The following is a 23,856-nucleotide window of genomic DNA, read 5'->3' as shown; positions in this document are numbered from 1 at the left end:
TCCTGCAATATGGGGCCAGGGGTTTATAAGGGACTGAAGTGCACTTAGAAGTATAGGTTGTTGGGGCATCTGGATGGCTCAGTCAGTTAAGCATCTGACTTTGGCTCAGGTCATGATCTCACGGTTCGTGGGTTCAAGCCCCACATCGGGCTCTGTGCTAACAGCTCATAGCTTAGAGCCTGCTTTGGATTCTATGTCTCCCTCTCTCTCTGCCCCTCCCTAGCTTGTACTCTGCCTCTCTCTCTCAAAAATAAATAAACGTTTAAAAAGTTAAAAAAAAAAAAAAAAAGCCCTTCTTGAATACAAATGGGCTCTATGCCACTTGCCTGTCCACTTACCCTGCCGTGAGGAATTCATCTGTTTTGTTTGTTTGTTGGGGGGGGGGGGGTTAACCTTTTTCCTTCTTCCTGGCCACCACAGACCTTCCAAGCCCTGATACTTTCTCCTACCTTTGACCTGAGACTTGTTGCTGGTGATAAAGTTGGGAAGCTGTGGTTACAGAGTGGCAGAGAGGGGAGAGGGCAAGGGCAAAATAGAGGGTAACTGAGAAGAAGTGGAAAAAAGAAGAAGAAAGGGAAAGAATGCAAGTCGCTGCTTCTCACATACCCCCACCTCGTCTATCCAAAATACCGAGGGAAGAGGGTGGTGAACCTGGGACCCTGGGAGCCTAAGTGCAAGGCCTGTGGCTCCATCATTTACTAGCTGCTTGATCTTGGGGACATTACTTAATCTTGTACAAGTAAAAAGTGGTGAAGCTCAGGGATTCAAAACCGGTCTGCCTGATTTAAGGACCCCAAACATTTTCCCAGCTTCTACAGCATCTTCTAATCCATTCCCACACAATAGACCCTTGGTAATGAATACAGTAATTAATAACTTCCCGGATGGTAGTTGAGCTTGTTTTAAATTTCCTATAGTCAAGCAAGTTAGGAGAATGTTACAAGAAGATTAGTTAGGAAAAAAAATGGTGTGTCATATATTATCAGCCTCGAACATTTGGAATTGTCATTCATAAGAAATAAGCTCATTATTAATAGAAGATTACTTTTCTTGTCTTTATGTGACTATTTTCTTAAATTAAAAATGCTTTTTTTCTTATTGCAAAAGCAGTGCATGTTCATCTAATACAAATTGGAAAATAAAGATAAGCAACTAATACAAAATTAAACACACTCATAATCCTCCAACCAGATGTAACTGCTATGTCTTTTAGACTTTCTGTGCTTTATGTAGATTTTTAAAAATAGCATAAATACTGTTTCTTTCACTTTAAGAACATGTGGTCAGCATCATTCTGTGTCAATACTTTTGCCTTTACTACATCATTCTTTATGTCTACTTATTAAGGTGAATAATTTTATTTGTTTTTAAACCACATTTGTTTACTCAGGAGTCAGAAACACACAGATAAGGAAACATCTGAAGAGCCCAGGTGTGGCTGTGTGGAGAGGTTGAGTAATTCAAAACAAAGCGCAAAATATAAAAACAATTACGACCAGTTTGACAGCTGAGCGTCTGTTTCCTACAGGCCTTCTACCCACAGGTCTACTGCTGACTTCAAAGAAAAGTCAGCACAGAGGTCCGGATGGTAAGGTGCAAAACGAGAATCAAACCCACGATAAGAGATTAAAGGAAGCTTGATCAAAGACCCGGCATAAAAGTGCTAGCCCATGACTTGCCTTGGCCCATGGCCCCAAAATATTCACCAGGACAGCAAGCTCTCTTTGAAGTGATTGGAAGCGCCCATGCTCAGATGAGCTCTGGTCAAAGGAAATTTGAAAAGTGGCACAGGAAAGAGTTTGCAAAGTTGTCTCTTCCTGTCTCTTGCCTGCTAAGCCCTCACAAATTGTTTGAATCCTGCTTCTTTGGTTTGTTTTCCAGATGTAGGTAGTTGAACCGGGTGTCAGGTGATGAATTCCACCTAGATGGGAAGGATCCTCCTTTTTTGTTTGTGGGAGAAGTGAGACGTATAGAGGCATTCACATGGCAGTGGATTTGTGCTCATGAGCATAGAGCCGCTTCACTGCTCCTCCTTTTTGTTCAAGGTGTTTAAAAGGGTATGTGCTGTTTCCAAATAGGCAGTAAAACTTGTTCATTCTACTGACTCATTACTGGCTCGCTGCTCTTCCCCCTCGGAGTTTATTGCTTGCTCCTTGTGATGTTAGGGGCATAAACCTTCCATTTCCCCAGGGAGGGAAGAAGCTAGAAGTGCTCCCAAAATGCCAGTTGCCTTTACAATGCTCATTTTAAATACTTAAAAGTATTTTAAAAGACAAAAGGTACATAAAATTGCTAAAAATATGTGCTTAGACCATCTTTGGTTAGCTCTTCTTTCAGGCTCCCAGTTTTCTGGTTTTTCACTTTAAATGTGATAATTCTCCAAGTTTTAGGGTCTTTATTTTCACCTCCCCTGTCATCATATTTTCATTTCCCTCAGCATTTAAGGGAGTTAGTTTTTCTATCTTTTTAAAATCAATTTCCTAATCTTTACCTGAGGTTTTAAATTAAGAGTTTTTACTGACCAATTTTGATTCACTGCAACATTGGGCTCTGTAAGAGACCTGGAAAACACATTCCCTTCTTTACCAGAACTACACAGTCCAGGTGAGGAGGTAATGTTTTTTCCAACAACAAAAAAATGAGTACGATGGCAGCTGATATAGATTTTGCGAGGACAGTCCTTCATGAAGAAGGATGATTTGAACTGAGGCCTTGAAAATGCCTGAAATCTCTAAATATGAAAATATTAAAAAGGATATTTTAGTAGGGCTTGATGCAACACAGTCAAGGTTACAAAAGCAGAAAACTGTAAGGTGTTCACAGCACAAACTGACGCAGCCATTTTACTGGGGCAGAAGGCATGTGTGAGGAAGTAGTGAGAGAGAAGCTTCACTAGACGCATCAGAATGAGAATATGCTGTGGAGTCTGTATTTATTTTAAAATTTCTCCCAGAGTCATTTATTCCATCTATGATTTTGTTTGTTTTCTTTTTACTCATGTAAAATTAACATAAAGTGTTAACATTAGTTTCAGGTGGGGATTTTATGATATGTTGCTATATATTTATATATTTTTTCTAGATTTTATTATAAATGCAGATGGAGTATTTTGAAAACCTCGGAATGGAAATGGCATGCTGAAATGTTATGGCAACATTAATCTAGTTGACCCACAGGGTGGATTGCAGTGGGCACAGGCCTGGGGCCACAACTTGGGCAAAAGGGCATGGATAGATCCTAAAAGAAGGAGGGCCCGAAAGAGAGCAGAAACAGTGGGCATTGAAAGGAAGGGATGGCCTGGAGGCCAGGAGATGAGAACTGGTCTGACGTGCAGGAGCGGGGGAGGGGGTGTGTCAGAGGAAGGAGTAAGAGGACTCACAGATAACTCAGTAATGTCATCACACACAGCCATTTGTGCCTGTCTTTTATGAGGTGCTAGGTGATGGGAATGCAAAGAGGCTAAGTTCATCAACAGAATGGTTAGGAAGATGGTGTAGGTGTCCACAATGAGCATTAAGGACTGAGTGAGGCAATGAGCTCTCAAAAGTTCAGGGAGAGAAATATTCCCTGAAAGTATGGAGTCATGGGAGCCTCAGGGAAGAGATGGGCCACATGCTGAACCTTGAATGGTGAGCAGCATTTGGGAAGAAAAGGAAGAGAAGTTAGAAGGGTAGGATGAGGAATTGAGAAGCACCAGCACCCAGCAGAGAAACACAGGAACGTTTGTGGCACATGTAGCGAGGCTGTCTGGTTGGGGCAGAGAGTTTGAGTAAAAACACAGAGAGGAAAGAAAGAGAAGGTAGAGACTTTTTTTGATTAGTAAAGATTTAGAGGCCAAATTAAAGAATTTTGTAATTTAACCTGGGCAGTGGCAAGCTACTGCCATATTCCAGTGAGAGAGTGGCTCGCAAAAGTGTATTTGGGGAAGTTTAATCTGTGAAAGATATGTGGAATATATACAAGTAGAGAGATGGTATTAGCAAGATGAATAGTTGGGTGACTTCTAGCCAAAAGGGAGTGAAAATGTAAACTCATCACGGCGAGTATAGGAAAGAGGCAAAGGAGTTACCAATAACCTAAGCGGGAGGGGGAAATACAGAGCGTTACCCAAAGTTCAAACCCGGGAGGCCATGATGATGGTTGTGCTGTGTACCAAGGTGCGTGAGTCCAGACTATGGTCTGGAGACGACCCGTAGTTCACCATTAAAGACTTGGAGCCTGAAGTGGCAGCCAGGCAAACACATCCAGAGGGTGGTAAGAGGCGGAGGCTTGAGATTCAGCTGGAAAACAGACTTAACCATTCCAGGTTGGAAGAATCCACACAGCTCAGCAATTGTTTGAAGTTTTTAAATTAATTAATTAACTCAGAAAGTGAAGTCTTTTCAAAAGCTCATTTGAGAACTTATACTCTCTTGATACAGATGAATTCTCAATTGGTCTTTTGTTTTTACTGCAAAACAGTTCAACTTGGATGAGAAAGAACGTGGGGAGGACAGTGGGAGGGTTTTCTCACTCTTCCAGGTGTAGGAATTGTGGGTGTTGGGCCTCCTGTGCATAATATCCTTCTCCTCAATGGCAGTAATTCATATTTTATACATCCTTCTATCAACTGCAGCACCTAGCACAGTCAGGGTTTTGCACGTTGTAAATACTCGGTGTTGGCTCATTTGTATTTTCATCGTAGTTTTTCAAAGATAAAAGAGTGGACATAAGAAAAGCTAATGAGCTTACAGCCGATTTTGTAATGACAGACTCTACATAAACAAGTGCAAATTGGATGTCAAATTTGAATTGCAAAAAAATTGTGAGCGAGGTCCAAGAAGTAATAATAGTAGAATGATAAAATGCATTAACAGTCCCACAGGGGCACCTGGCTGGCTCCCCTCGGTGGAGCATGAGACGCTTGATCTCAGGGTCGTGAGTTTGAGCCTCACATTAGGTTTAGAGATTACTTTAAAAAAACAAAGAACAATCCCACTTCCCTTAGAATCTCAGAGACATTCAAAAGTCACAGAAATTTGAAAAGTAGAGTCAGCCGCTAAAATTAATAGAGTGAAGAGCCGCCTGTGTCAGCCCCAGGTTCAGGCCTGGTAAGGCAGACCTGTGTTCTTTGTTGTCATCTGAGATAGGAGCTAGCAAGAACCTCAGTTATTTGGAGGTGGGGGTGGGATGTAGGATGGGAAGACCGAGACCTGTCAGGAATAAACCTAACCAACTCTAACAAAGGAAGGGAGGACTACACGTAGATAAGAGTCATCATTCCTCCTCAATTGACCATTAGAGAAGTAAGAAAAAGGAGCATCAGTGCAGTTGACTGGATCATAAAGGAGAAATAACATGCCTCTTTCCCCCCCTTCCAAACTACTTAAGAAATACACCCTTCATTTGATCTCGTTCATTCTCTGGTCTTTCAGCTGCTCGACTGATCCAGAACATGGATGCCACTGCTGAGCCTTGTACAGACTTTTTTAAATATGCCTGTGGAGGCTGGTTGAAACGCAACGTCATTCCTGAGACCAGCTCCCGTTACAGTAACTTTGACATTTTAAGAGATGAACTAGAAGTCATTTTGAAAGGTTAGTGGAGTTTGTGTCTATGCATCAAAGATTTCTCTCTTAATATATCCATTTTTTAAAGATACAACTCTTAGCCATTACAGAGAATGTCACAGAAGATTAAAGTCGATAATCCCTCCAAGTTTTGTGGCTCACCACCAAGTCTCTCTGAGGGTGGTAAGGCTGAAATGGATATGTTGGCATCTCAGCATTCCTGCTTTCATTTGTGGGTACACATCCAACAAAATCTGTCCTCTCTACAGGATGGCATCTTTATGCCATTTCACACAATAAGAAATTAATTGGGGTGCCTGGGTGGCTTAGTTAGTTAAGCTTCCGACTTTAGTTCAGGTCATGATCTCGTGGTCCAAGAGTTCAAGCCCCACATCAGCTCACTGCTGTCAGCACAGATCTGCTTGGGATCCTCTGTCCCCCTGGCTCTGACTCTCTGTCTCTCTCTCTCAAAAATAAACATTAAAAAAAATTTTAAATGAGTTAATTGATTGCCACCAAACACCACCTCCATTATATTTTCCCACCCTGGCCCTGGGTTGATGTCGATATTGAGCCATTACTGTGTTGAAGATGTTACTGATGTTTATATCCCTGGGTGGGTATTTATTCTAACCCAGCTAAGATACTCTTCCTGGGAAGTTGAGGAAGTCTTGTCTAGTCTTCTGCTATCTTCCGTCTTCTGTTCCCCACTTCTAGAAGTTACTTTGTAGAAAAACAATTTTTGCTATTTTAGAACATCCAAACAAGTAGAATAATTCATTCAATTCATCTGGAGCATGAACAGTACAATCACACAAAGATAATTATTTCCAGCTATCAAGAAGACTATCATATTAAATTCCATATTCCTCTGCATTATTATTTCTTTTTAATCTTAATTTTAAAAAAAACAGGAACTTATGTATGGCAGAGCAGTACATGTCGTTGTTCACAAAAAAAGAGAATCTAGTCAAAAAGACTTTCATCTAACTTGGCTAATGAAATCAACTCCCAGTTCTGCACTAGGAATAATGATCTGGTAGGGGGTTTAGTTTTTCCTGGAGGGTTTTAGCATGGGGAGGCAGTGAACATACATACACAAAAGCAAGCTTTTTTTCTGAACCTGCACTGCAAATGTTAATTACAGCTGCAAATGAGCAATTGTATTGATGGGTTGTACTCAATGCTCTATTTCAGATGTTCTTCAGGAACCCAAAACTGAAGATATAATAGCAGTGCAGAAAGCAAAAACACTGTACCGATCTTGTATAAATGAATGTAAGTGCTCTTCCTTGTATTTCATTAAGACTGTGCCAAAATATGCAAAGACTTCATAAGGAATTTATTTTCATTGTTTCCAAAAGCCGCTATTGATAGCAGAGGCGGAAAACCTCTACTCAGTCTACTACCAGATATATATGATTGGCCCGTAGCAACAGAAAACTGGGAGCAGACCTATGGTAAGGTGATTTTCATTCTTTTTTAAAAATATAATTTCCATATAGAATCTATATTATTATAGTATCACATTAATGCACCGAAACTTCTAAAAGTATTCTTCACCTTTCTTTGCTTTAGGTCCTTCTTGGACAGCTGAGAAATCTATTGCACAGCTGAATTCTAAATTTGGGAAAAAAGTCATTCTTAATTTTTTTGTTGGCACTGATGATAAGAACTCTGTGAACCATATAATTCATGTAAGTTTGTGGGCTGACAACCAAGTTAGCTTTAAATTGTTAATAAAATTTCTGCATACATTGTTGTTGGTATTTAGAAATAATGCATATTCTCATTTGAATTGCATGAGCAAGATAGTAATAAATTTGTGCTCTGTCCCTGAAACCTGGATTCCCAATTTTGAAAGTATTCTCTTAATGCTGTGGTCGTGTCTCCCTTCTGCTACCTTAGGTTTGATACTGCTTTCTTCATAAAATAAATTAAAGAAATGAAAGGGCCCCCTAATTTGAAACAGCACCTGATTTCTCCATATGCTCATGAAAGGAGCATAGTTTGGTTTACATTAGTAATGCAAATCTGGAAACCAGAAATTTCCAATTGCTTCCCAAAAGAACACAGAAAAGGGATTTGGGGGATTTTGGGGTGGGGGAGTGGGTTTTTTTTGGTTTTTTGTTTGTTTTTTGAGAAAAGGATTTTGAATACAGTTTTGGCTGTTACTAAAGAATATCTGAACTTTTTTCTCAGTGAAGGTAAATAAAATACCGTTCTTTTAAAATCAGTGTTTTAGATTTTTTTCCCCTCATGTAAGCCATTCATTTAGGTTTACTTAAGGTGTCACCTAAGGTGAAATTAATACTTAATGAGTATGTTTGGAATGGACTAAAATATTTACAGAGCTTTGTTTTTGGTCTCCTTGTAAAAGAAAGTACCCCAAAAGTTGCAAGACACAGATTCATATTTATGTCACTATTGTATAAATCTTTATGGCCATTTTTATTAAAATCATGAAAGGAATTGAACCCAGCTGTCTTCTACAGTGGGCCCCCTTCTCCCTTCTGGAATTCACTCCTTTGGCTCTTCAGTACCAGCATCCTGCATGATCACCATGAAGAGATTTCCTAGGGAGAGTGGAGAGGTTGGAAAGGGGGCAGAGCCCTATCTGTGGTGACACCTTCTGGCTCTTTCCATACTAATCCTCTGGGTTCTGTTTCTTTTGTATTGTCCTGGCCTCTTTACAGCTGCTGGGTTTCTCACTTTAACCCATACATGCCCTAGTTTGCCCCATACCCATCAAATCATGCGGTGCATAGGAAGCAATCTCGCAAAGCTGCACTGTGTCCAGGTGGCTCTCCAGGTGGTCCAGTGGACCAGACACACTCAAGCAGAGACTAGTTTCCTCTTTCACACACTCTGCTGTCAGCTGGGTCTGCTCAAGTGTTGAGCAGAGCAGGAGAGAACCGAGGAGGAGTCTCCCCTACCCCCCACCCCCAGGGAAGGGAATCTCAAAAAAATCTCTGGCAAGATTTCCACTAGAGAAACAGTTGTAGAGTTACCACAGAGGTTTCCACTTTTTTGGTTTTTTCTCATCCCCATTAAGGGTGGGAGAAGAGAATGTCTTCCAGGAGAGCATATTAGAATCTCAGGAAGCCAAATGTCCTGTAAATGTGTAATTTAGAAACTTCCAAGTCCTAGATTCTAACATGTTTTTGTCCACCTGCACCTTTGGTTTCGCATTAAAAAATTCTTCCTGGTGTATTTCATTCAAGTTTCTTTGGTTTTCCTCAAATACCTGCAGCATACTCTTCCAGATTACCTAACTACCCATCACTGTAAAACTGCCAAGTAGTATGGAAACCAGTGCCTAATTTGTATTCACTCATTGTCTGACTGTTGTTACCCTTATAAACAGCAAGAACACTAGGCTCTTGCTCATACATAGACATGCTTGTATTTTTTCCAACTGTCCCACATCAACTGAATGGTTTATTTTCTTCTTGGTATATTTTTTACAGATTGATCAGCCTCGACTTGGCCTCCCTTCCAGAGACTACTATGAATGCACTGGAATATACGAAGAGGTAAACAAACAAACAACAACAGAAAGCTACAGAAACAATTGATGTAAACTTATAAATACTGAAAAAGATTAAGGCCAAATTTAAACTTAATATACATACTAGTGAGCTTCCTTGGACTGAATGCATACTCTCAGCAGAATGAATCAAAGTCCTTTTTTTTTATTTTTTAATTTTTAAAAAAAAATTTTTTTTTTGACATTTATTTATTTTTGAGAGAGAGAGACAGAGACAGAGACAGAGCGTGAGAGGGGTAGGGGCAGAGAGAGAGGGAGACACAGAATCTGAAGCAGGCTCCAGGCTCCGAGCTGTCAGCACAGAGCCCGACATGGGGCTTGAACCCACAAGCCGTGAGATCATGACCTGAGCTGAAGTGGGACGCTCAACCTACTGAGCCACCCAGGCGCCCAAAAGTCCTTTTTTTTTAAAATGTTTATTTTTGAGAGAGAGACAAGAATGTGAGTGGGGGAGGGGCAGAGAGAGAGGAAGACACAGAATCCAAAGCAGGCTCCAGGCTCCAAGGTGTCAGCACAGAGCCCAACGCTGGGCTTGAACTCACAAACTGCAAGATCATGCCCTGAGCCAAAGCTGGATGCTTAACTGACTGATCCACCCAGACATTCCATGAAAGTCTTTTAAGGAATAAGGAAACTTGAAATTCCTTATTTGTGTCTTGATTCTTACTATTTAAGTCATATGACCCATTTTGAAAAGTGAATTATAAGTGTTTCATTTCCTCTATAAATTGAGTCATTTAAAAAGTAAATGGAACTGCCCGGGTGGCTCAGTTGGTTAAGCACCCGACTCTTGATCTCAGCTCAGGTCTTGATCTCAGTTCAGGGTGGTGATTTCAAGTCCCATCCTGGGCTACACGCCCAGCATGGAGACTACTTAAACAAACAAACAAACAAACAAACAAAAACAGATAATCACGGTCTAGGGCAGTGCCAGTGAGGTTCAGGGAATGGTCCAGTATGAGAATGAGACACATCATACTCTATAGTGCCCTTTCAGAACCAGTCACCAGATGTGACTTTCAGAGGACTACCTAGGAAGGAACATCGGGTTCAGACAAAGCTTTGCAGCCACTTTCTGACTCTAACATTGGTCAGGGAGCCAGGGAGCATCATACGCCACAGAACTGGGGGGTATTCTAGAATGCTTTGTATTATGTCAGAGCCTTACTGCCCTCACACTGATGTTTGTGTGCCTATGCTTATTGATGTAAAACACAACACAAGACAAACCCAGCAATGGGTAACTCAGAAGTAAGTTTATGTTTGATGATCCTGATGGGTTATAAGGTAGTGATATGGCTGAAATGACTTCATAGCGAAAATTATTAGCTAAATATGTTTGTGCCAAGCATTTATTTTGCCTAATTATTAAGTTCAGATAACATGGAATCAATCCACTGTAAAGTGCCTTTTTGAGCAGCTACACAACATTGAAATGAAGAAAAAGATACGTTATAAAAGGCGACTACTAGTAGCACAGACAGTCAAATGGAGGTGGGATATTTGGGTTCATTATCATCTAGTAACTGTGTGGGCTGTAGCTATTACAGGCTTTATGAGCTACTTCCTGCTGCAGAGTTGAGGGTGATTGAGGAATTTTGGCTCATTATGTTACACTGTCATCATCATGAACTGGAATGTTTCTCATATTCAGGATTGTGTCCTAAAAAACATTAAATTTTTCCAATCCTAAAAATATGTCAGGTTTTTTTTGACCTCTAATGTCTCTGATATCAGGGACTACCTGGCAGTCAGTGTATTTGGGGGGAAATTTATTCCCCCCCCCCAAAAAAAGCAGTTCTTAGGATGATGGTGTATTTGTGTGTTTTGGATTCAATGTTGTCTTGTAATCTAGAACAGGTCACACACTGGCCATCATAGACTTGAGTCTGACACAGAGGCATTTTTGTTTAACCCGCAGTTTTGTTTTTTAAGTTTGGATTAGTTGCCAATATTGTTAACAATATTGTAAGATAACGATATTGTAAGATCTGCGAACCTAGATTTCTTGATAAATTAGTAGGGTTGGAAGCCCTAGGCCTGCGTTCCCAGGTGGCAGCTTTTGAGCAGGGCCGTGGTGGCTGCTGCTTTCCATAGTGCACTTGTTCTTCAGCCTTGAGCAGTCATTTAGATGATTACTGGGTTATATGGACTTCCTGGTCCCTGTGTGCCCTTGAGTTTGTAAATCAGTTGGGTTCTGGCTAAGCTACGGTAACAGAGACCTAAAAATACTGAAGCTCCAACCAGAGAGAGGCTTATTTCTATCTCCTGTTGTAATACAGAAGGAGGCGGGCAGTCAGGGGAGGAAGGAAACACTGCTCCATGGGAGTGGCTGAGACCACAGCTTCTTTGACCACCTTATTGCTCTAACATTAAGTCTTCTCATGTTTTATATTAGTCTGTTTGGTCAGAGTTGGTTCGCCAATGCTCTGTTCACATTTCCTGCCACGAGGAAAGAAAAAAAAAAAGATTTCTTTTTGTGTAAGTGATGCAGAAGTTATATACATTCCGTTGGTTAGAACATTGCCATGTGGCCACAGCTAAATTCTAAGTATTCTGGGAAATGTAGTCTTAAGCTGGGTGGCCATGTGTGTGCCTTTTAACATGTGGTTGACAGGGAGGAAAGCTCTATTACTAAACAGAAGAAGGGAATTTTGGATGCCAAAGACATAAGAGTAGGACTTTATACTAGGAAGGTTCTTTAAATGAGCAAATGATAGGGAAAATCCAGCAGCATTGGCATTTACAGCCAGGAAGTTACCGGTTCAAATTAGGTGCTCCTCAGTGATCTGGATTAGACAAGGAAACACACAGCGTGCTTGCTGCCTTGCCCCGCTTCCATAAATAGGGCTATTGGTAATTGTACCCTTTCCTGCTAACATCAGGCCCCAGAATACTTCTCAACTCAGTGCTCCAGCTCCAAGCAACCAGTCGAAGGGGGGTTGGCATATGGGATAAAATCTAATTTTCATCCTGGAAATGGATAATTACTAGAATATTTGTGGACCCTCCCCCTCTTTTCAAATCCATTAACTGCATGGGGCGGGGGGATGTCAGGGGGAGAACAAAGAATATGTGTGAACACAGAAGAAATTCCATTTTTTTCCTTATTGCCCTCATGATATATGCTACTCTCTCCCAGCCACACCTACCTGTAATCCCTCACTTAGTGTCTATTCTGTATCCCTAGCCAGCTCTCAAGTAAAAGTTAATTCTAGTTTTCCCACTACCTTGCTATCTCTGAAAAAAGTTAACCCCTGTCAATACTTTTTCCTTGGTGTTGTATTGTTTCATGAAAAACAAATGATGAAAAGGATAGAGTAATGAAATAACATCTAGTGGAAAAGTTATAAAACTAGAAGAAATCTTAATATCATTGTATCAGTGTAACACTGGTCTTCATTGATTTTCTCACTTATAGGCTTTTATATATCTGTTCCCTTGCCTGGAGTACTGTTCACATACCTACCACCTGCCCAGCCCTCTCTCTCTTCCTTTTCTCCTCACCCTTTCAATCTAAGTTTAAATTTTATTTCCTCATGAAGGCCTTCCCTGGAACTTGTAACTAGACAAAAATACCTTTATGTTCCCATAGCGCATGGATTTCTGGATACTTTTTTATTTAATGTCACTTTCCCCCCCTAGGAAAGTGTAGAATTAGTGGCAACAGTGGCATGTCTCACTTATTCTTTGCTTCATTTCTAGTGTCCAGCTTGGTTCCTGACCCTTATTAGTTATCAAATGAATACTAAGTGAATCAGGGGATGAATGGAATCAGTAGATGAACAGTTGAGGGGGAAGATGGCAGGGAAGAGAGGAAAGAAAAGGAAGGTAGAAACACCCAATCTCTTAGAGCTCCCTCCTAGTTCCTCACCTTGATTTTGGGGCAAGTGTGAACTCTAGAATATCAGTGGCTAATGGACTATATTTCCTAAGTATCTTACAAACATCCTATAAACGATGTATCCCTCTTCCTCTTTTTAATGTCTATTTCTTTCTCTGCTACACTTTCAGTTTGTCTGAGATATATTCACATAGTCAGTGGGCCCCATACTTTTGCATTCCACATTATTTTATTGGAAATAACCAAGAGAAATTTTGAGGATTGGCATGAGGTCACCAAATTTTACCAGGAAAGGGGCTCCATCTTTGACTAGAGAAGCCTGGCTTCCTTGCCAGTCACTCTAACCAATGATTTTCAAACTATAGTGTGGAGTCTGATTCTGCAGTTATGCCTCAGGGGCAGGGTAATGAGGGAGGGTCACATCCCCTCTTTGATCATAAGGACCCTAAACATATATCTTGATCAGATCATTACCTAAGCCCATTTCCCCAGATCCTTCTTGGCTCCTCTTTGAGGATATCCAGCTCATTCAAGAAGTCTTCCTCATAATCCTAAGCTAAACTTATCACGAACAATGGAAACAGCACCTACTATGAAAGCTCATTCTGCTTCATAGAAATGTGTTTGTGGTGTGTGTGTGTGTGTGTGTGTGTGTGTGTATGTGTGTTTGCTTTTGATACCCTCCAAATGGAATTTTTGTGTTGTGATAATTGTATGGCATTCAAAACAGTAAAATGCTTTGTGTCATTACACTACTAAGTAATGAAAATAGATGATGCATTTTTTTTCCCAAGAACTATCTCTCACCTCCTTCCTCAAAGACAAAACCTATTTTTCTCTTGTTAAAAGGCCTTCCTCCTTTTCAAACTTATTATGTGCTTTTATTCTGGCAGTTTTAAATGTTATATTTTGAGAAATGCATATGATATTCATCTGGTTATCTTTCTGAACTTAAATACCTCTGTTCCTTTTCATTTTCTGTACTTTCTGTCTCACTTAAAGAAGAGAACATGCCCTATGATAATAGAAACCAAAGATATATATTCTAATATTTCGTACATGACACATTCATATGTTTTCTTAACAATTAAGGTTACTCATGCACAGACTTTAAGAGCTAAATGGGACATTAGAGGATTTAGTCCAAACTCTTCTCTTACAAATGAGGAAACAGAGACCCAAAGAAGTAAAATGACTTGCTTAAACTCACAGATTAAAAGATCCATGTGTCAGTTAAGAACATTAATTGTAGGGGCGCCTGGGTGGCTCAGTCGGTTGAGCGTCCGACTTTGGCTCAGGTCATGATCTCACAGTTCATGGGTTCAAGCCCTGTGTCGGTCTCTGTGCGGACAGCTCGGAGCCTGGAGCCTGCTTTGGATTCTGTGTCTCCCTCTCTCTCTGCCTCTCCCCTGCTCACACTCTGTCGCTCTCTGTCTCTCAAAAATAAATAAATGTGAAAGAAAGAAAGAAAAGAGAACATTAATTGTAAGTAATAAAACCTACTCTGATTAATTTGAATGACACACTACTACCTCACAGGACAGAAGTTGAGATTTGAAATAATTCTGTCCATTCTAAGGGTGTAGTTTCTATGCAAGGAAAACAATAGGAAAGATACACATTACCCATAAAAGATAATCATCCTATCCATAATTTTTCATTGGAACCAGCCTTATGTGAGAAAGCTCTTGTATATTGATTGAGTCACTGAAAGGAATGATGGCATGAATTTTCTTAAGAAGCCACTCACCTTCAGAAGAGTCTCCCAACTCTGTATTTGAGGATAAATTGGAACAGTTTTCAAAGCTTCCCTTTAATTACCTCTAGATTATCAAGGCTAATTGTTACCTTGTCCTGTTTTGTAAAGAAATCTGTAGGTTAGCCACCCCAAATATTTGAACATAATTGGGTTATAGATATGTTTATTTATGCTCCGTGTTTGTCTGAGAAAGTAGAATAAGCCAGAGTAGCAGTTTCCAAACCTAAGACCTCTTTGTGTGTGTCAATAGCAGGGCTCTGTGTAGCCACACCTTCTTGCCTACATGCTTCAAGACAATCCATCATGATTCATTTTACTTGCTTACACATCAACAAAATATTTATTTGAACAGAGCATTTCAGGGCTAAAAGAAAAGTGAGCAAACCACTGGTCTAGCAGATGAGAACCAGAGGAGGTGGGGCAGAAATTGGAAATTAGAAGCCACAGGATATAGTGCTATAGGGGCACAGGAGGGAAGAAGGAGTCCAGAATCATGAACAAATTCAATCCTCTTAGAAAAACTGAGGGCTCATGAAAATGGAGATGTTTGAGGGATGAGGATAGAGGACTTGGAACATGGCCAGGACGGTTGGAAGCCAAAAAGAGATGACCCAGGGTCTGTGTGTCTGAATAAGAGAAAATGCAGACCGGGAAAGAAGGAAGGAACAAAAGCTGAGGTTTGCAATCCTTTCAATGAGCAGGCGCAAGCTGGAATTGAGTTAAACCTACAGAGGATTTTGTTTGCTCACTTACCCAAAATACAAGCAGAGAGAAACTGTTCCAGACTTGGGCTGAGAATGGAAGTCTGATGACATAGGAAGTGAGGGAAACTTACTTAATGTACTTAAAATTTAGCTTCATTTTTTAATTTATTTTTTAATTTTTTAAGTTTATTTATCTATTTTGAGAGAGCAAGAGAGAGAGTGCACACGAGCAGGGGAGGGGCAGAGAGAGAGGGAGAAAGAAAGAATCCCAAGCAGGCTCCACACCATCAGCGCAGAGCCTGATGTGGGGCTCAAACCCATGAACTGTGAGATCATGACCTGAGTGGATCATGATGCTTAAGTGACTGAGCCACCAGGTGCCCCAAAATTCATTTTTTAAAATCAGTAGATATTTATTGAGCTTCTACTATGTGACAGATATTTTTCTAGGTGGCAGATATACCAAGGAAACAAGGCAGAAAAGTTCCTGTTCACCTAGAACCCATGTTCTGATGTCAAGAGATAGAAAGCAAAGAAACAAGTAAATAATATAAGGAAATAAGATAAATGCAGACAGTAGTGTTATAAAGGAAACAAAACGGTGATACAAGGTGAGTGACTGGGGATAGGGGTCGGTGGAGAATTTAGATGTAATTTGGTTTGGTTTTTAAAAAGATCACTCTGGCCGCTGCTTGGCTGACTTGATAAAACAGATTCTGCAAGGGAAACTGCTGACCTCATTTTGTCCTTTCTGGGCACCAGGTGACTAACAGTCAGGAGATTGTACCCAGTCCAGGCATCTGTATTTAACAAAATGTAAAGGAGCTTTTAAACTTGAGACTTAGTGAATATGACAAGAATATGTGAATATGACAAGACTTGTCTTGGCATGTGTGGCACTGACAAGAGAATTTTTTGAGATGGATTGAACGTGGTTTATAAAAGGAACTACATACAGCTTCTCAAACATCTGCAATAAGCCTTAGAAGTTACACAATAAGTGCTCACATCAGTCTCTAGGTTCTCCTCATTCATAATCTGATGAAAACCCCCAAAGAGTCCCCATGCTGGTCTACAGTGGATCCTCTCGAGTCTGGTGTTTCTCCTTCTCAGACTGGGTGCTCTTTCTCAATTCTGTCTGCAGCCCCTGCAGGGGAGCAGGTCTCTAGTGCAACAGGTGCGTGCTCCCTGACAATGATGTTTAAGCGGTCAAAAAAATAACAAGCCTTTTTGATGGGAAACCTGTCTTTCCCACTTGGTGTGTCCCCTGTGTGTTCCTTCAGGAAACTTTCTGTGGAGCATTATTAAAAATCTCTGGGCATCCAAATGTCCATTGATGGGTGAATGGATAAAGAAGATGTGGTATATATATACAATAGAGTATTACTCGGTAATCAAAAAGAATGAAATCTTGCCATTTGCAACTACGTGGATGGAACTGGAGGGTATTATGCTAAGTGAAATCAGTCAGTCAGAGAAAGACAAATATCATATGACTTCACTCATATGAGGACTTTAAGAGACAAAACAGATGAACCTAAGGGAAGGGAAACAAAAATAATATAAAAACAGGGAGGGGGACAAAACAGAAGAGACTCATAAATATGGAGAACAAACTGAGGGTTACAGGAGGGTTTGTGGGAGGGGGGATGGGCTAAATGGGTAAGGGGCATTAAGGAATCTACTCCTGAAATCAATGTTTCACTATATGCTAACTAATTTGGATGTAAATTTTAAAAAATAAAAAATAAAATTAAAAAAAAAAGTGAGGAAAACTTCAAAAAAAAAAAAATCCCTGGGCATCAGTAGATAAGAATAGCACAGTTCGATGACTTCTCAGTCATCTCCACATGACTCCTCTAGAAAAGGGAACGCAGAAAATTGGTAAGAGCTGGGTGTCCCAGGACAGAATCTTTGGAAGTGAAACCCTGATCCTTAGGTTGTTGTTGCCCTCAGGTACCCAAATATCAGCCAATCTAACTAGAAAGCTATCTGTTCCTCCCTGGGTCTTGCTGTTGTTCATAAACAAAGATGCTAAATTTTGAAGGACAATAGTAGCATGTCATGCTCTTTTTCTCTTTGGCAACCAACAAATACCAGCTTTGTTCTAAGCAGGAGAAGCCCAATTTCTGAACAGAGCCAATTTATAAGTACCATTTTTTGGCCCTGCAAAATGAAGATAGTTCTAATTAGAGTGACAATTCATGGTCTTGGATGTTAGTAAATATCGTCCCATTGATAATATGTAATTTAAAAATTCACAAAGCTATTATTACGAATTTTACCATAAAACCATGTGAAACCAATGATCATCTCTGAACCTGCTATTATAGGAATTGGGATGTACAAAGTTTTATTTTTAAAAGGAGGGCTCTGTAGATATTTAGGTGGATTCTTTTTTTTAAAAAAAAAGTTTTTTGATGTTTATTTATTTTTGAGAGAGAGACACACACAGAGTGTGAGTGGGAGAGGATCAGAGACAGAGAGGGAGACACAGAATCCAAAGCAGGCTCCAGGCTCTGAGCTATCAGCACAGAGCCTGATGTGGGGCTCGAACTCACAAACAGTGAGATCAGACCTGAGCCAAGGTCAGATGCTCAACAGAATGAGCCACCCAGGCGCCCTGATTCTTTTTCACATAAAGGATTCACTGTGTGAAGGCTTAAACAAGGCCACCTTATGACCACTGGCTGTGACCCTTGTCCTAGTAACTAATTGCTCTTTCAGTAACAAAAAAGAAAAATTGAATTTCAATTTTAAAAATATCCTGGCCAATGTACTATTTAAATGTTAAAATATACGTTGATTACTTTCTCCCCAAATCATGACAATTACTATCATTTGGCATATTACATATCTGTAAGTATCTCAGGGAAGAATATTAAAACCTTAGAGTAGAATCACATCTTGTAAAAAGGATTTAACAGCAGGAGTAAGCTTGGGTTCTGACAGCTACTAGATAAATTTGGAAGCCAGGAAAGATAATCAAGATACTAAGACACACATTTTAATCAGTCACATTGGAGTAGTTGCCAGGTAATGGAGCTCATTAAAGGAGGTAGTGTATTCCATGTAGCTGTATTAAATATTCAAGAATCCCAGAGATTGGTGATATCATATGCTTCCAGTTTTCTGGGAAACCTTACCAGCTCAGCAGACTGGAAGCACCATCCAGAGTTCTTGTGCTTGCCTTATGCCAAGTTCTAGAGTCTTTAAATGAACCTGTAAAGATAAAGATACTGGAGTAGAACCAGTTTGCAGCATCAGTGAAGGGCAGGAGAGTGTTCTTGTTACTGCTTTCTTACCTCATTACCAAAAAAAGCATCCTACAAAATCAAAAGGAATCTCAGCAGACTGATACTGGAAAATTCAAATTACCATTTCCTTCATAGTCAGTAGTAATTCCCTGCTGAATGCAGATGAATTTATATGATTAGAAATATGGTTAATTCAAAACGCTGCATGCTTATACTTTGGAATAGTTGGTCCCGTGAGATGTGAAATCAGACATATTTGTTTACTTCAAAGAGAAACAAGAATTCTGATTACCTTTTAATAGGAAAAGAATGACTTGGTGAGAATATACATAAAAACATCCTTTTATCCCTGTTGCCTTAGTGATTAGGTTTTTAATACAGGCTCACAGCTGAAAAAATAGTTTGTTCTATTGAGTAGCAGTTCCAAGAAAAGAGATGCTAGCTGGATACCCCAGCATCACGGGGTATCCATGAAAAGAGAAACCCTCTCCCTGGGGAACTGTTTACTTAGCATTTAGTGAAGGTCATAGAATGCCAGTATCTAAACCTTACTTTAAGTGGTCCTCTTGATTTTCAAATTGATAATACCTGTACATCTTGCTTGATAAAATATTTTTTTATTTGCCTGTAGGTTTTATGTTTGATCCTCTTAATGAGTCACTACAAATTCATATGCGCCTTTTGTACTCACAGTGAATATAAGTGTGCTCCTTTCACTGATAATCAATAAGTAAGGATATTAAACCCTCTTGAAACTACAAAGTGTTTAGCACTGTATAACCTCCCTTCGTATTTACCCTTCGAATACTTCAAATGAGTATTAGAAGCACAGAAGTGCCCATTAACCGCAGACTTGTGTGGCATGACTTCCCTAATCATGGTTGTCTGTTTGTCATTAAGCTGGTGCTAGGAACTTGAATTTTGAGTAAATTTTATGGGGTGGGATCATAATTTATTTTAATTGCTGATGGATAATAATGGCTGAATAGCAATGGGTTGAAATCTACATAAGTGGTATTCAGTTTCCTGGTGTTGATGCCACTCTGAATTTGAGTAAGGCATTATATATTCTGTAAAAGGTTGATAATATAACTAGTTTATGGCTTACCTTCTCAAAGTTAAAATGCATGTGAAGATAAAATGGAAAGAATTTAAGTCCTTAGAAAAGCGCAAATATCCAGATATAGAAATTTTACATTGTGAGCCAAATTATGAGCACACAGTCTCATTTGCTGCTTAGACAACAACAGCAGCAAAAACAACAAAAATAAACAAAAAACAAATGCTTGGCCAAAGAAAAGATCTAAAGATGTCCTGATAATGTTATATGAGTTTGTGGCCATCTCTTCAAGAACATTTGAAAAGGACATACATAAGCATAGAAAATCTGAGAATGGAATTCAGTAAAAGAATTTATTATTATTCAGGAAAAAATGCTAGGTTATTGCTTATCAAGTGTTTTTGCAACTGCATTCTTAGTAAGGCAATTTAAAATAACTTGATAATGAATAGAAAATTATAGAATTCCCAAATCAAATAGTGATAAATTACTTGGTACCTTCAAATGATACTTTTTTTGTTCTGCTCTAATTCAAACACATGATGACTTTCTAAGAATTTGTGCAGGTCATTTCTTTTTCTTTTTCTTTTTTTTTTTTTTTAATTTTTTTTAATGTTTATTTATTTTTGAGAGACAGAGCGCAAGTGGGGAAGGGGCAGAGAGAAAGGGAAACACAGAATCTGAAGCAGGCTCCAGGCTCCAAGCTGTCAGCACAGAGCCTGATGTGGGGCTTAAACTCATGAACCTTGAGATCATGACCTGAGCCGAAGTCAGACACTTCACCAACAGAGCCACCCAGGCGCCCCTGGGCAGGTCATTTCTTTTAGGATTTAGAAAATGATATCTGTTTTACTGCGCTTTATGTGTTACCAAAAATTAATAAATTTTAAGTTAAATCATCATGCTAAATATTTAGAATGTTCTCCGACAGTTCATTGTTATTTATTTCTTGCAGGCTTGTATAGCATACGTGGATTTTATGATTTCTGTGGCCAGATTGATCCGTAAGGAGAAAGGACTGCCCATCGATGAAAACCAACTTTCTTTGGAAATGAAGAGAGTTATGGAATTGGAAAAAGAAATTGCCAATGTAAAACACATTTTCTTTAATACACTAAATTTTCACCACTCTTTTTTTCTTTTCTCCTCTCTATCATATTTTAAAGGTAAAATGTGCAACTTTGTAACCAACTGGTAAGAATGCATAGCTCAGTAATGAATCATTGACTTTATGAGGACCTTTGAAACTGTAGAATTTTGTAGTAAACTGGGTTCCTGATAGCCAGGAGGCATACTAAGTTTGGCAAATATTAAACTAGATACACTTAATTACTTATTATAAGTGGATTATACCAAAAGCCTATTTGCAGTCATTTGTTGAAATGTCCTTGAGATTCAGGGCACATGCAATTGCTATGTATAGTTTTCCTTTGCTTTATTTTAAAGTTTAAGGTGATCACAGAGATTGACTATCCTTTTGCTTAGAAATACTAGTCCCTGAATATGACCACATGACAGTGTGATGTTACTGAGTTCAGACCACCAGGTTGGCTCAAAGGGTCTGACAGGCAAGGTTTAGCAACAAAGTCCACAGGGTGTTTTCCTGAGTTTCCTCTAGTTTCAGATGAACCCTTGGAGTCTGAATTGGCACTTTCTTTTTTTTTTTATTTTTTTTTTTAATGTTTATTTATTTTTGAGACAGAGAGAGAGCACGAACGGGGGAGGGTCAGAGAGAGAGGGAGACACAGAATCAGAAGCAGGCTCCAGGCTCTGGGCCGTCAGCCCAGAGCCCGACGCAGGGCTCGAACTCACGGACCGTGAGATCATGACCTGAGCTGAAGTCGGACGCTTAACGGACTGAGCCACCCAGGCGTGAATTGGCACTTTCTTGTCTGACTTTGCTCTGACAAGAGTCTGCAGTCTCACGGAGTGAATTCTGTCTAAGCAGTATCAAGGTTATTGATTAAACACATGGTCAGGTTCAGTCTAGAATCTACAGACCTCTGTCTGACATTGCAAACAACAACCCGTGTTCCTAAATCCCCATGTGCTTGCCACTGCCCTCAGCATCTTGAAGACTAAAGATCTTTGAGGGCTATTTTAGCCTTTCCTGGAGCTACATGCGACCAAAAATCTCTAATCAGAGCCAGACTTTGCTTGGAGCTGCAGCTGGATGAATGGCATTTGGATGGGTTACATGTGATTCTGTGCTGGACACAGAATGGTGAGAGGAGAATAGTTTATTGCACTGGGTTTTTACCACTTGGCCATTCCCAGACCATGTCGTCCTTTGATCAGCCTTAGCTCTGTGATAGTTGTATCTTACCTCAAAATTATTTGTGTCTTTGTTTTTCCTTCTCTCTTAAATTCAGGTTGGGGTGAGGTCTTAGTCTTGTTTGAATCACCTGTGTATCTCTAACAGAATCCGGCTATGTATTGCATTCAGGAGATGTTCAATAAATAATTTTTTAAGTAGTGAATAAATAAGTACCTAAAGGGGAAATTGGAGCCATTGTCACCGAGAAATAATTCCCATATTAAACTTCTACCTTTCGTCTCTCCTCACTTAAAATTGACTTTGCTAATTTCAACCACTAGTTGAGGAGTTGCTACTACGATTTTCTTTTTTGGTTGAGTGAAAAATAAATAAACAAGTAAATAAAACTGGATGCTGTTGAGTATAGTGTGTTAAACTAATTAGGTCGGATAGGAGTCACAAAAATAGAAGGTGCTGGCACTCTCCTCATATGACTGTGGTGTGCACTAGGAATTTTCTCTCTTACTGGCTTTAAATTCTTGCAGAAGTCATTATGGTTTTTGGTTTGTTTTTGTTTTTGTTTTTCCTGTCTGGATTTTACCTGGGACGCTGGATAGTGGCAATGAGGAGGTGGGAGAGAGTATTTGAGAGCTGCATTGGAGAAGACTGTATTTGAGAAAGTTATCATATAAAACAACCACAGCAACAACTGAGCTGGCCATGACCCTTAAAAAGAAAGAGGCCTGTGGACACTGTCTGTGTGGTTCAGCAGTTGTCAAAGTATAAAAAGATTTTGAAGAATTTTATATTCGACATGGCAGCCAAATAGTGATGATTATTACTAAATATACTTAAAATCTCCTAAATTTCACTTCTCTTTTTGATATCAATTTATTTTAACCATTAAACAAGTATACAAAATAGAGCTTGAATTATGTTGTACCTATTCCATACTTCTTTTTCCTTCATATAGAGTTATATTTTTCTAAATCATTCTTAGTTCTAAAACAATGATCAAAAATTAAATCCATAGGCTACAACTAAATCTGAAGATCGGAATGATCCAATGCTTCTTTATAACAAAATGACATTAGCCCAGCTCCAAAATAACTTTTCACTAGAGATCAATGGGAAGGTAAGTACCAAGTTTTATGTGCTCTGTTATTGTGCCATTTCTAAAATTATAACATTGAAATATAGTTGGTTAAAATTCAGTGATTATTTACTTTTTGAAATAAATTGAATGTCAAAATGAATTTAGAGGACACCAACCATTTGACTTGATGACAAGACTGGGGGAAAAAAAAACATGTGAAATCATTGTATTATATTTAGTTAGAGTGAATTTCAAATTAAAATTCCTTTCAAGGCAGCTATGCAATGATATTAGACTATTGTAACAAAAAGTTTGGAAAACATTAAACTGGAAAATCCTTCTGAAATACAACTGTATAGCCATTGGACTTGGCCAGTCAAATAATAAAGCCACTAGATTTCTTTTTTAACTCTTAAAAATGATAATTTATTTATGGAACTTGCCATATTCTCATCAAGGCCATGTATCAAGATGTTCCGAGCAATAGTGGAGAAATAGAACACAAGAAATAAGAAGAAAAATCTGTCTCATAGATTCCATTTATAAACAGTTGTAATTCATTAGCCAGTACATAATAATCTCTTTTGGGGACTATGCATGTATCCTTGTGTATAAGTTCATACACATGATTGTGAAAAGTAGCAAGATCCATGGGAAAATCTACAAACCATCACATTCACTGATAGAATTCTCTTTGGCACTAATTACAGGAAAAAAAGGGAGGGGGGATACTTTGTAAAGGCATGACCTATTGTTAGGAATTTCTCACATGAAGCTGCT

The 23,856-nt window shown here is 39.3% G+C and overlaps 1 protein-coding gene across 3 annotated transcripts in view; it reads left to right on the top strand.

Moving 5' to 3' along the window:
- Positions 1-23,856, top strand: part of MME (membrane metalloendopeptidase) — a 113,560-nt gene that overhangs the window by 38,221 nt on the left and 51,483 nt on the right. For all 3 annotated transcript variants that reach the window (XM_049628677.1, XM_049628675.1, XM_049628678.1), the window contains exons 4-10: positions 5,415-5,576; positions 6,747-6,827; positions 6,914-7,009; positions 7,128-7,246; positions 9,020-9,085; positions 20,679-20,813; positions 23,014-23,115. In XM_049628677.1, coding sequence (XP_049484634.1) covers positions 5,415-5,576; positions 6,747-6,827; positions 6,914-7,009; positions 7,128-7,246; positions 9,020-9,085; positions 20,679-20,813; positions 23,014-23,115 — 761 coding nt within the window. The remainder of the gene's footprint in view (positions 1-5,414; positions 5,577-6,746; positions 6,828-6,913; positions 7,010-7,127; positions 7,247-9,019; positions 9,086-20,678; positions 20,814-23,013; positions 23,116-23,856) is intronic.

The sequence above is a fragment of the Panthera uncia genome, chromosome C2, assembly GCF_023721935.1.
Source record: "Panthera uncia isolate 11264 chromosome C2, Puncia_PCG_1.0, whole genome shotgun sequence".
Taxonomy (NCBI): Eukaryota; Metazoa; Chordata; class Mammalia; order Carnivora; family Felidae; genus Panthera; species Panthera uncia.
Note: the sequence above shows the minus strand (reverse complement) of the source record. Positions and strands in the feature narration are given on the sequence as shown.